The 13646-nt window shown below is 58.1% G+C and overlaps 1 protein-coding gene across 7 annotated transcripts in view; it reads right to left on the bottom strand.

Annotated features, from left to right (window-relative positions):
• Positions 1–13646, bottom strand: part of NFIX (nuclear factor I X) — a 95663-nt gene that overhangs the window by 2432 nt on the left and 79585 nt on the right. For 4 of the 7 annotated variants that reach the window (XM_040240829.1, XM_040240831.1, XM_040240830.1 and 1 more), the window contains 3 exons: positions 11674–11849; positions 6470–6617; positions 4316–4407 (listed from right to left, as the gene is read on the bottom strand). In XM_040240829.1, coding sequence (XP_040096763.1) covers positions 4316–4407; positions 6470–6617; positions 11674–11849 — 416 coding nt within the window. The remainder of the gene's footprint in view (positions 1–4315; positions 4408–6469; positions 6618–11673; positions 11850–13646) is intronic. The other 3 variants (XM_040240832.1, XM_040240834.1, XM_040240833.1) reach the window with 1 other exon arrangement.

The following is a 13646-nucleotide window of genomic DNA, read 5'->3' as shown; positions in this document are numbered from 1 at the left end:
AGAGGTGATATTGAGATGAGCAGGGGTCGGTGCCTTCTTGCCCCTACCTGGTCCTGGGACTCCAGGTTGGTTCCTAAAGCCCCAGGGGGCTTCCAGCTCCAGTCAAGTCAAGGACACCAACACCTCCCACAAGGGTCCCTCCTATGGGAATCCTATTCCCCCAAGAGACCCGCCTCCAGTGCTAGAGTCCAGCTGGCCTTCCTGTGGGCACAGTGCCCAGCGGGTGGGACCCCCATGGCTGGCGCTGGCACGGGCACAGACCTGGGATCTGGCCATGTTTCCAATTGTTAGGTTTTTGTGTGGGTCTTGGAGCAGGGGGGAGGATGCCAGGCTATATAGCGTTTGTCCCCAGAGGGGTTTGGGGAGTGGGGTGGGGCAAGCCCAGCTTCTTGCTGAGTTTTCTTTCTGTCTCTTTGGATTAAAAGCAGAAATTCCCATCTGTATACCTCAGCTAAGGTCCCACAGGCTGAAAGGCTGGGGAGGAGTGGGTACCACATGACTTTTGTCCCTCACAGTACCAGGCCCAGGAGAAGGGATCAGTAGCCCAGTGGTCACCACGCCCTGGGGAACAACCTGAGGCTCCTCCAGGGGGCAGCTGCTTCCCTCAGGATGCCAGCAGGGGGCGCCGCCTTCCCACAAACGCTCTGGCAGCCACTAAGCACAAAACACACCCAGGGTGGACCCCCAGGACTGGGCTGCCTGGCAGTACCCCGCACAAAAGGCTCTGGCCCCACCTCATGGCCAGAAGGATGGGGCGGTGGGGGGCGGGGCTCCTCTATGATCTACAGTGCCTGGTGGTACCCTTGGGGCAAAATTGAAGGAGTCCTTGAAAATGCATCCTGGGGTCTCTCCCAGGCACTGGGTCACAGACTCGGGTCAGCAGAGGCCAAGCACAGCTAACTGCAGAGCACGCACAGGTTCAGACTCATCCTATCCCCACTCCACCCTGCACAGAAGCCAGGTGAAGGGAGGGTGGCCGTCCTGCCCAAGGCCACACGGCCCACACGGCCAAGCAGGGACTCAGTGCAGGGGGCAGCTTCGAGTCCGAGCTCCTCACTGCTGCATATGGCGCATTCCCAGGGAGGCAGGGTCTGTGGTGACCAGGACACCCGCACCTTGCCAAGGCTGCCACATCGGGGTGAGGGCCTTGGGTGGCTAGGTCAGCCAAATTTTCAAAAGAAGCCGAAAGTCCAGACCATTTCATGTGAAATTTTCCAATATTTAAAAGACGTGTTTTAGTCACAGAGATTACGCCTCCTGGTCAGGCTCTGGTTTGGAACTGCAGGCCATTGTCCACTGTGAGATGGAGACTTCGAGTTTTAGATTAGAAAGGGCCCTGATTCTATGAGCGAATGGATGTTTACCAGACATGTTGTGGCAGTCATTTCCTGAGGTATGTGAGTCAAATCGCAATTATTTTGTGCACCTTAAACTTATACAAGACTATCTGTCAATTATATCCCAGTATAACTGGAAGAAAGAAGAAAGAAAGGGCCTCAGAGATCATTTAGAACTTTCTGGGATGATGGAAATATTCTCTAGTTGTGCAGTTCAATGCAGTAGCCACCAGCAACACATGGCTTCTAAGCACCTGAAATGCGTCTAGTGTGCCCGAGGGTCTCAATTATTCTCTAGTTATTTAAACAGCCATATGCGGCCAGTGGCTACCACATTAGACGGTGCAGATGGGGGAGGACTTGGCCATGTGGGGGTTTGGGGTTGCCACGGTGACTGGGGGCACTGCTAGCATTTACTGAGCAGGTGAAGACACCACGCTTCTTGCCATGTGTCAACACGCACAGGGGAGACCCACCTTCCTGTGGGGGAGCCCCTGGAACCCCTACCCAGAATCCAACCCCATCAACTGATTTTAGGCCAGATGGAGGCACAGGGGGGCCTGGTAAGGTGTGGGCAGAAGCCAGGGCTGAGGCCTTCCCAGAGTGGCTGGGGGAGAGCGGCTGCAGCAACAGGCTTCCAGCCCGGGGAAGAGAGGAGCTTCCTGGATGAGCCCCTGGTCCCTGCAGGCTCAGGTGTTGAGTGTTCTCTGGGACACCAAGGGGGCACTACACTGGCACCCTTACACCACCTCCCTGGCTGTAAGCCCACCCCTCCCCACTTCCTGAGCGGGAAGAGGCTGGGACGACGGGGCAGGGAGGGCCTGTTTGGCCCCTCTGCCCATGGCAGGCCAGACCAAGGCTCCAGGCTGTCCCCTGTGGGGGTCTCCTGAGCTGCATGGTGGCAGTGGGGGGTGGGGGGCAACCACCAGTGCTCAGGTTGAGGGGCCCCCTCAGTGGAGGAAAACTCCAGTTCCAGTTCCAGGCCTAAAGCTAGGGACAAAAACGACTCCAGAGGGACTCCCTGGTGCCGCCCCGTGGGTCCCGGGAACGGGAGGTCTGCTGCCAAGCCCGGGGTGGCTTTTTCTGCTCACCCCTCCCTGTTTCCTGAGCCAGGTCCAAAATTGATTAAAACTAAGTAAAAAGCGCTGCCCAGGGAATGACAAAATTGCTAAAATTCTCTTTTCTTCCCTCATTCTATTGTTCTCTCTCCATCTGGTGCTCCAGAGATCGGCTAAAGTCACTGGTTACTGTGGAAACCACCCCCCACTGTACCCCCTGCACCCGCTGCAGCAGCCTGCCTGCCCCCAGGCCTGAGGGCTCCCTGATCAGCTTGTCCGACTCCTCTGGCCCCCCAACCCCCATCCCCAGACACACCTGCCTGCTCAGGGTCCTGGGCCCCAGGCTCCTTGTAGGAACCAGGGGAAGAAAAAATGTTTCCCAAACTTGCCTCAGATTCTGAGTTGGCCCCACTATCCAACCAAAGTGAGCAGAGAAAGTGAAGCAGGGAGAACATGTGGAGGCGGAAATGGGGTGAACGGGGAGGGAGGGCTCGTGGCAGTGGCCCCCGAGAGTGAGCAAGCACGAACATACTATACAGTCAGAGCTGCAGGGCGGGCAGCAGGAGGAGGCAGGGTGGGCAGGCGGGCACGCTGGAGCCCTGCTGCCTGGTGCCAGCCCCGAGCCAGGAGGGGAGGCCCGCCTGCTGTCCCTTCCTCTGGCACCCCCTCCTGCCCTCTACCAGCAGGGCTCTCGCAGCCTCCCTGGCACAGAGCGGAGGGGGCTGGCTCCAGCCCCTGCTCGAAGCCATTGTTTTTCTTCTCAACACCCCCAAGTTCAAGTTCATCTGGGTGTTACATCATGTCTGGTTGCTCCTGGAAACCAGACGGGTCAGACGTGACTCTGGGGAAAGGGGGTGGGAAGCTGGAGGGGGCTGAAGTTCTCCTCCCCTCCCCTCCTTGCCACTAGGGAGCTCTGAAGTTTGAAGTCTGACAAAGTTTTTGGCTTTTTTTTTTAGGGAGGGAAAGGAAAAGGGAAAAAAACAAAACCTTAAACCACACACACAAAACTTCCATCCACCAACTTTCTTTGGACCTGGGCCTCAGAGCAAAGAGAGAGTGGGAGCTGAAAGAGGTGGCCCGGGGGCTAAGGAAGCCTCCAAGGCCCTGGGCTCACAGGGCGGTGTTTTTGTCGAATGTGCAAAAGAAAAAGATCTTTGCCTGTTCTCCCTCCACTCCCCAGAAGCCCACACTGTAAATGCTGCCTGGGCCCTGCTCCTGGGGCTGGTCCTGCCTGCGCCCTGAGGGCCCTGGGTTCTACAGGTGGGCGCCAGCCTCCTAGAGACAGGAATAGGGCAGAAGGCCTGCGTGCACCAGGGTGCAAAGATGCCTGCGCAAAGCCGGGTCCAGGGGCCTCCAGCAGCGGGGCTGGGGGTACATTTCCTTGTGAGAACCAGGGGCAGATGGGAGCAGGACCAGCAGCTTCAATAGCCTGGCCACCCCTCTGACAGGATTCACAGGACGTGGGGGAGGTACCTCCAGGACAGCTTTGGGCCCTGCCTTACCCCCAGTGCCAGAGTCTCTGGGCACGTGGCCCACCCAAATCCAAGGAGAGGGGAGGGCCAGGGGCAAGCACATGCCCCAGAGCAGCAGGAAAGCAACCAGGCAGACCTTGTCCTCCTGATGGAGCCTCCCACTTCCACCTTCTCATCCACCAGGCCTGGCCCAGAGCGCCTCTAGCCTTGGGTCCTTGGCTGCCTTCCCCAGGGCCAGGGCTGTCAGAGCTAATTATCCAATTAGCTGATTAGCCAGGGGGCCTGGGGGCTGCCTGGGGAGGCAGGCTCAGCTGGGCGTGCAAAAGCCTGAGCCCTCCAGCCCTGCCCCGGCCTCTTCTCCCGACTGCCCCGAGGACCCTGGCCTCCTCCAGAACACCGGAAGGCCCCCACCCCTGCCTGTGTCCACTTAGTGGGCAGGGCCTCCTACCTGAGACTGCTGTGGGATGTTCAGAAAGTTGCCGTCCCGGGGTCCGATGCTGACAAACCGGTTGGCAGAGGAGGCGCCTGTCGTTGCGAATGCTGTGGGGAGCAGGGGAGAGAGGGAGAGACCCCGTGAGGACTAGGGGCCCACCTGGGCACTGCCCGGTGGGGCTGCTGAGAGAGGGAGAGACTCCATGCTGCTGGGGCTGAGGCTGGCGGCGGGAAGGCCAGGCCGGAGGGGGCCCCTTACTCTCTCACTGACCAGGGGCTCTCGGTCCCCCAGCCCCGGCACTCCGTCTGCCGCAGCCAGGGAAGCTCTTTTGTGGTCCTGGAGGCTCTAGCTGTGACCCGGTGGACCCAGTTCTGTCCCCTCCTCCCAGATCACCTGAAGTAAGAATGCTTGCTTTCCTGCTGGGCCTCTTGGTTTTGGAGAGAAGGGAGCCCAGAAGGCTGGGAGCTCTGGGGACTGGCCCCGCCCTGCTGGGAGAAGGCCATCTCAGCTGGGCCGCGCTACCCCTCCAACAGGGGCGCCTGGTTGAGTGCTGCACCTCTTACCACCCTGGGCCGAAGGCCTGGGCCTGTGGCTTGGGGAACTTGAAGCGTCCCAGTAGAGGGCTAAGCTGCGTGGGACAGGTCAGAGAGGGTCTGGGAGGTGGCTGCTGGCTCAGGCACAGGGGAGGCAGGGCTCAGGCCTGGCAGGCATTCTCCTCCTCTGATGGATGAGCCAGCTCCTATGGTCCTGCGGTTCCCAGGGACCAAGATGGGCCCACGTGCAGAGAAGGAGGAGGCCAGAGGGCCTGGCAAAGCCCCAGGGTGTGGGCAGCAGGGGCAGTTGTTCTGAGGCCTGAGGGGGCAAATGGGCCAAACATTCTGGAGCTCTCCTGGGTTGTCTGGCTGGAGCCCTACGGGAAGGAGCCGGCCCTGTACCCTGGGAGGAAGGAAGCCCCAGAAAGGATGAGGAGGGTCACAGGCTAACTGGGAGTCCCCCTCCCATCCCTCCCAGCACAGGATACACCCCAGGGACCCCGTGCTCACCAGAGTCTGTCCATAAGTGGCACCCAGCCACCCTGCAGCCTGGCCCCCCTCCCACCCTGCCCACCTCCAATGACCATGACTTCGTGTCTCGTGGCAAATGCAGATGAGAAGATGGCATGAAGAGGATGAAGAGGGGAAAAGAACTCAAACCATGAAAACAGAAGGTGAGGCAGAGCGCGCGAGGCCGAGAAGAGTGGTGAGATGGGCCGCCCCTTCCGCCGCCACCCCCGAGTCCTGGCCCACAGCCTGCCAGCCCCCAGAGTGCTGCCCACCCCCGCCCACAGTCCCCCAGACGGCACGCCGCCCACCCTCCGCCTCTGCTGTCCTTCATGCGTCGTCGGGTCTAGCTGGGGCCTCTCAACTCAGATTTTTCTCTTCCCTTTGACAAAATTTGTCATCGGTTTAAAAAAAAAAGAGAGAGAGAGAGAAAGAGATGAAGTAAGCCAAGGTCCAGAGCCCTTCCTTGTCCTTGGAACATCCAACCTGGGAAGAAATTGAGGGAAAGGGGAGGGATGGGAGGGAGGGTAAAAAAAAAAAAAGAGGAACAACGAGAAACCAAATGTGAGACTGAAGGCTGGGGGGAGGGGATCAGGGGCTGGCCTGCTGCAACCTTAGAGGCCTGAGGGGCCCAGAATGAAGGTGAGGGGGCAAGGCAAAAAGGGGATGGTGGCGTCGCCTTGTGGTCACATTCAATTTTCTTGGTGTGGGGGGAGGGGCACAACGAAACAACAAAAAATCAAAAAACGAAAAAACGAAAAATGAAAAAAACAGCAGTTAGGCATGAAGATGGCATGGCTGTGCCTCCCCTCCCCCCGCCCACCCTGGCCAGCACCCCTGGCCTGGGTGCCCCCACTGTGCCCCCTCTCCCGCCCCCCGGAGGGGCCTGGGCCAGGGGCCCCAGCTGGGAGCAGTGGGCGGGCAGGGGGGCTCGTGGGGTGCTGGCTGGTGCAACTAAGGCCCCGGAGGCCAGGGTCGGGGGGCTCAGCTCTGTCCTCATCTGGGTGGGAGGCACTCTGGGTTGGGGGGCTTTGGCAGTGAGAGAGGGGGCTCCTCTTTTTGCAGTGGAGACTGTTTGGACGGGCCGGGGACGCTGGGCGTTGTGGTTTCGGTTTCATCGTCCACTTACAAGGTGACGGAGGAGTCAAGGCGGCGCCGTCTGGGGCAGTGCTGGTGGATTTGGAATCAGGCATAGGAAGGGGCACAGGTCTGGCCACTGGAGGCGGCGGTGGTAGCAAAAATGACCCCGGGACTTTGCCCTGGCCGCTACCGTTGGGCTGCGAACAACATAAATAGAGTGACGCATGAAGGCACATCACACACAGACACACGCTCCCCTGCGCGGACTCGCCAGCTCGCTCCTGAGAGCCGGTGGCGCTCCCGGGGAAGACGCGGGGTGGGGCTCTCCTCCAGGGTGGGGAAGATGCGGGGTGGGGCTCTCCTCCACGCCTCGGGCTCGGTGAGGGCGTGAGGCCTCTCTTTGGTCTCTCAGATGTTTCTCTTTTTTTTTTTCCGAAGTCCTCTTTCGAAGTGGTGGGAGGGAGGAAGGGGAATGTCCGACGGGTGCTTTGTTATTTCTTAGGGAACAGGTTTTAGGTTCCAAAACTTGCCATTCAACTATACAAGCAGCTGCGCTCTGAACTGTCACGCTCTGAAGACTTTCTCCTATGGCAGCAAAGATGCACCAGCTTACTCCCTGTGCGCCCCCAAAACACACACATGCCTCCCCTGGGTGGGCTCCTGGGGTAGGATCAGCTGACCCAACCAAGGACCACGGGCCCACCAGCGTGTGCCCTGTGTCATGGCCTCGGGGGGAAGCCAGGGCATGTGCCTGAGGACAGTGGGTGCTAGCCCAGCTGCTACAGAGCAGCCCAAGAGGAAATCCCATTGCTGGCAGCCCCAGTTCCCCCAGAACCCAGCACCAGCTACCAGAGCCACGAATTGTCCATTACTCCCTCTTGTGCCTTCAACTTGAGTTTCCTCCTCCAGGCCCCACGTGTGGCCTTGTGTTCATCAGCCTCTGGAGTTCAGGGCATGCCGGCCCCACAGAGAGGGGCAGAGGTCCCTGGCTCTCGGCCGACACAGCTTCCCTGGACCTTGTACTTCCTGCTGCTCCAGGCAGTGCTCTCTATGACCACCTGCAGCCTGGGCTCACAGGGGCCAGGCCAGAACTCTTCCTCCTAAACTGGCCTCTCTCCTGTAGCTCAAACCTCTGTCCTCCCAGCTCCCCCAGGTTTAAGACCATGGGAGGTTCATAAGCTCTTCCTCCTGTTAGCAAACCCTGCAGAATCCAGCCCTACTCTGTCTCCAGCTCTGTCGTCCTTCGATCCTGACTGATTTCACCTGGACCATGAACCTGAGACTCCAAGGGGCCTCCCCTCTGCAGAGAGTGCTCTTCAGCTTGGCATCTGTCACTGAACCAGGCACCTCACTCAGGCTGTCCAGTCCTCCAACCACTTCTAAGGCACTGGCTCTTGTTTCTGCCTGCCCCCCAGGGGTACTGACAGTGTCTGGAGACATTCTGGTTGATACAACTTGAGGGTGTGGAGGCTGAAGATGCTGCTTGACACCCACCCTATAACACACAGGGCCGCCCCCAGGACCAAGGCCCAGTGGTCCACAGGCTCATGGTGCCGAATCCTTAGGAGAAGGGAAGCGCCACTCTCCCCCGTTTGCAACAGAGGAAACTGAGGCTCCTCATGGTTAAGCATTCTAGCCACGCTGCAATGGGAAAGGCCTGAAGTTCATGGCCATGTCTGTCTGATTCCATGGACCCACAGACTTATCAACCCTCTTCCCAAATCCAAAGGAGTTCAGACACCCCAGTGCCCCAAAACCTTCCATAGCTACGATGACATCTGATGTAAAACGCTGTCTCCCCGGTCAGGCTGTTGGTTCCAAGCAAGAGCATGCCGTTAGCTCTGCAGGGTGATGCCAACACAGAAGTGGCAACTGCCTTCCCTCATTTCCACAGCCTATCTGGTTCCTATCTTGCTCTTCCATCAGGACAGGAAGTAGAATGGTCCCAACCAATCACAGCCTTACTCCTCTCCAGGCTGTCCTGAGCTTGGGCTCCAGGGGCGGCCTGGACACAGCAGCTTTCTGGGCAGCCACTGCTCCTGCAGGGTGGCCTCTGCTTCCTCAAGAGCCTGTCTCCCCCCAGGAGGATCTGAATCACTAATCTCATCTGATAAAACAAATCCTAGCCCAATATGGCCAGACATGGAAAGCTGCTGATTTACAACATTCAGATTCTAGAAGCAAGTCCCAACCAGGCTAGGCTGTCTCCACTCTGGTTGGGGTACGAGTTGAAGTTTTAAAAATCTCAAGATCTTGGGACTTTGTGGTGCCTTAAGACCTTGTGAGTTAAGAGCTTAGAAGTAAACTAGAAGCTGGGATAGCACCTCCCTTTCATCTGACAGATGATGATGCGGGCCTGGCCACTCTGCAACTGGAGAGCGAGGCTGAGCTGGAACCAGGCTTTCTGCCTCTCAGAGCCATGGCCTCCCATCAGTCCCTGGATCTTCTCTATCGTGCTCACTTGGCGGTCTCTTCTCTATGCCAGAAATACAGCTAACTGGGCACCCTCTTTCTGCCCTTTGCATGTCTTCTAATCAGCAGTTCCCAACCTTTTTGGCACCAGGGATTGGATTTGTGGGAGACAATTTGTTCACGGACCAGGGGGAGAAGGGGATGGTTTCTGGATGATTCAAGTGCATTACATTTATTGTGCACTTTATTTCTAACCTAATGCCACTGCTGATCTGATAGGAGGTACTGGTTCATAGCCCAGAGGTTGGGGACCCCTGCCCTAAGTGGATCTCCACTTGGCCTTGGTCTTTACTGACCTGATTTTCTCAGTCAGGGATTTACACTCGGGTCTGAGAGGTACCTGGGAACCATTCTGCACACTGTAAAATTTTGTATGCATGTAATTTTCTGCAAAGATGGTTCATAATTTCAGATTCTCAGGAGGTTATAGTTTACTCCTCTAGTCTCTACATCAGTGGTTCTTGAAGTGGGTCCCCTGACCAGAAGCAGAAGCATCCCCTGGGAACTTGAGGAGAAATGCAGATTCTACACCCCACACCAGAGCTGCTGAGTCGAACTTAGATGAGGCCCAGCCACCTGTGTGCCACCTCCAAGTCACTCTCACACATGCTAAGACTAAGAACTGCTACTCCGGAGTGGCTGGGGTGCAAGCACAGTCCAGTACCTGCCCCCCCCCGCCAAGGTCAGCTGCAGAGCCCAGGGCCTCTGGCTCCTCCTCCACACCACAGTGCTATCCTTAGTCTCCTCTCGGAAACCGGGCCCCAAGGAGCAGGCTCACTGCAGACTTCCACCCCACACCCAACTCTTGGGCACAACAGGCCCCCCGAGGAAATCTATAGAGACTGCTCTCCAGCCAAACTAGACTTTCTCTTTAACCAGAGGGACAGTTTGCTCCCCTGTCAATAAATAGCTTTTTGTCAACGGTCTACTCAGAGCAAGCACCTGCCTTGAGAAGAGAACTTTCGAGGCCAAGGAGCCCTTGATCTTTTCTTTGTCTGCCATGCCACATGGCTCGCAGGATCTTAGTTCCTTGACCAGGGACTGAACCCAGGCCCTTGGCCATGAAAGCGCAGAGTCATAACCACTGGACGGCCATGGCCTTCCTGAGCCCTTGATCTTGAGTGCTCAAGTCAAGGGGCTGTCAGGATGCCCAGGGATGGACTGACCCACACCCTTGAGGGTCCTGTGGGTTAGCTTTGGTTCTCTGGGCTAAGTCAGTTCCCCAGGTGGGTCACATTTCAATTGAAACCCCAGCTGCCCCCATAGTTGAGAAGCAGGAACAGTAAGATTCCTAGCCCCTCTGATCCAGATTCCAGAACCCAGGACCCCTGGGGCTGGGATACAGGCTGCCAGCTCCCGTAGACTCTGCTGGCATCTCTGAAGGAAGCACGGGAGCTGTTGTGAATCGTGTCCACTTTTCCCTCAATGCCCCTACAGGTGGACAGAGCTTGTCCAGAGAGGTGGGCAAAACTCTGCATGTGCCAAGGAACTGCAGAGTCAGCAAAAGAAACCCTCGCAGGGCAGAGGGGGAAAAAAAGATGAGAAAAGCGGAAAAGTGGAGAAGAGCAGGAGGGAGGGAAGAAGACTGCTCTCTGCCCTGGACAGCAAGAACAAGGGGGCCAAGCCGCAGCCCTGCCCCACATCGAGACGCCAGCACTACGCAAGCGCCCTGTGGCAGCATCAGGCTGAGCAGCTGAGGGCCGTGGCCCCTCTCCTGGGGCGGCTTCTGGCACGGGGTTCCGGATGCCTTTCCCTGCCAGGGCACTTTGAGTGTCTGCCACACCTGACCTCTCACAGTGCAGTTCCAGGCTGGACCAACTGGAGAAAAGCAACTGGGCCTTCTTATAGCACAGTATGCTGCTGGAGTTCCAGAACATTCCCAGAGGTCTAGAGATCACCATGCCTCAACCTGGAATGGTCTCCCAGGAACTACGCAAGGACCACCGTCCCACTGAAGGGTCACAGTTGGCTCACTGCCGTCGGGGATAGTTCTCTGCTCAGTGGATCTGTGTCTCTGCTCTAGGGCTTGCTGATGGAGAAAGGCAGTGGGCCTCAGAGCTCCATGGGGAGCCATCTCTCTCCCAGGCTGAGGACCAGAAAGACTTTATTCCAGAACTATGACTGACCTGAGAGCCCCTCATTAAGAGGCCCGCCAACAGGAGTCTCGTGACACAGCCTGTGGAAGGAAATCTGCCCTCTCCCAAGGGCTTCTCACTGGGGATGAGGAAGGTGCCCCCGAGCACACTGAATCTGGAGACAGTCACAACCAACACAGCTGGACAGAGGGCGCTGTCGCTGGCATCAAGTGAGTGGGGGCCAGGCATGCTGCTCAGCACCCCAGAGAGCACAGGACATTCCCACAGCACAGAGAACGAACAGTCCCAGGTGTCAGCAGTGGGAATCCTTGGTCTAGAACCTATCGAATCCTTGCATCCCTGAGGTTTAAGAAGGGTGTCAGGAGCTGAGGGGTCTGGGCCCGGATTGGACAGATCACTGGTCCACTCCTGCTACCGGGAAAGACCAGAGGAGGGTAAAGAGCCCGAGCAAGGCGGGCCCAGACACTGCCCCGTCCTCTCCGGACCGGGATGAAGAGGCCCCGGGCGGGCACGTGGAGCCCTGCTCCCGGACCCAGAAGACTGAGGTGTTCGGTAGTCCCAGCTCTTGGCTGCTCCAGCCCCAGGTGGGCTCCCGGCTTTGGGGCCCTCTCCCCGTGAGCCCTGAGACAGACAGACAGACGCAAAGATGAGCTGGAGTGGGGCTTGTGGGGTCCTCTGGACTCACCTGTCCGGTGGCCTGGCCCGAGCCATCCGAGCACACAAACTGCACAAACTCCTTCAGCGAGTCCTGCCCGTGGTGGTGGTGGTAGCGGATGGTCGGGTGCGTGAAGTACGGGCTCGACTGCTGGATGATGGATGTGGAGGGGAAGTGCAGCGCTGACGCCGTGGCCCGGGGGCTCCCTGCGTGCACGCGGCAGGAAGGAAAGGGCAGCGTCAGGGCCTAGAAGGCCGTGGCGAGGGACACTGAAGACGAGGAGCCCTGCAGGTCAGAGCCCTTTGGGTCCAGAGAATGGGGCAGGAGCAGGGCAGGGACCAGGGTGGGGAGAGTGAGGCGCTGACTGCTAGTGTGAAAGTATGTAAGATGGCGCCAAAAACACTCAGTAAAATCAAAATAAATAACATTTGAATGCACTATTTTAAAAAGTTGAATTGGCAAAACTAGGGATGGCCCATAGACCAGCTGCTTCTCTATAAAGCTTAACTGGAATCAGGGCCAGAGTTAGGGTGAGGTGAGAAGTGTGTGCATGCTCAGTCGCTCAGCTGTGTCTGAATCTCTGCAACCCCATGGACTGTAACCCATCAGGCTCCTCTGTCCATGGGATTCTCTCCTCCTCAGGATCTTCCCAACCCGGGGACTGAACCCACATCTCTTATGTCCTGCATTGGCAGGTGGGTTCTTTACCGCTAGCGCCACCTGGGAAGCCCCGTGAGGTGAGGCAGGGTTATGCAATTACAAGGTCAGTCCTTTCATTTAAAATACTGATATTCGCTCATCGTGTATTTTTTGCAATTGTTTTAATTTTTAGAACATTGCGTTTAATATTATTTATAAATTTTGGTGACTGAAATTTCAGGTGCTCCCTGACATTCTGCGCCAAGGTCAATGCCTCACACACCCCTCCCTGGTGCAGGGCCTGGGCGGGAGCTTTGGGGAGCAGGCAGACCATTCGGTGGGGCTCCGGACAAACACCCAGCCCCGTGCCAGTGTGAGAGGGGCCTCCACGGAGCACACACACGTCCTGCATGAGGCTGGGTGTACACCTCGCTGCGGCTCCCCAGGTCACATTCTTCTGTGCTCGGGCCCCACGGCTAGTACACACTGCTTCGGACGCACGGCTCCCACCCCGGAGCAGGCCCCAGTCCTTCCCCAGCCAAGTCCTCCCTATCCTGTCTGTTTCCAATCAGCTCGCTCTTGCTCTCGGTTTCATTAGGGGCCTAAAGAAACTTGGCTTCTCTCTGGAGTTCATAAAAGCTGAGTTGAGCGGGGGCCTGCCGCCCTCCCTTGCCTGTGCGGAGGGCCTGGGCTCCCCACCCCCACCCCACGGCCACCACGCCCTGCCCCTCTGCTGGCTCCCAGCCAGGAGGCCCTGAGGAGGAAGCCAGGAGGGTAACCCCCGTGTTCTCCGTGTCCTACGCAAGAGCCTGGGAGGTGGGGGGCAGACACAGGGCAGTGTTCAGAAAAAGTCTAGGCCTCTCTCGAGAGGGAGGAAGCTCCCACAGTTCCCCACCTGGTTCCATCCCCTGCAGAACCTGCACCCTCCCCTCAAGCTCTCTCTCTGCCAGACTGGAGCAGAGAGTCCCCCGCCCCTGGCAGGCTGCCGGGTGGCTCCTTTCCTTTCCCCTTGGCCTAGTCCTTCACTTCTGGAAAAGAGCAGGGAGGCCTTGAGCAGGGAGCTTGGGCCCTTGTGAGGGTCCCTCGGAGTAACCTGGGCTGGTGCCAGGGAAAACAGACCCTGGGCACTTTGGGGCACTGAGAGAGAGGAACCGGAGTAGGGCAGATGCAGAAGCCTGTGCTCTCCCATCCACAGCTGGCGGGAGGCAAGGAGAGCTGGGAGGAGTGGGCCCAAGCCTCAGGATAGGCCTGTGCCACACAGTACACACGTGTGCACACGTCACGCGTGCGCATACAGCACACACGTGCATGTCATGCACGCACACAGCACACGTGCACACGTCCACGCAAACACACGAACACGT

The sequence above is a fragment of the Oryx dammah genome, unplaced genomic scaffold (genome assembly GCF_014754425.2).
Source record: "Oryx dammah isolate SB20612 unplaced genomic scaffold, SCBI_Odam_1.1 HiC_scaffold_5, whole genome shotgun sequence".
Lineage (NCBI taxonomy): Eukaryota > Metazoa > Chordata > Mammalia > Artiodactyla > Bovidae > Oryx > Oryx dammah.
Note: the sequence above shows the minus strand (reverse complement) of the source record. Positions and strands in the feature narration are given on the sequence as shown.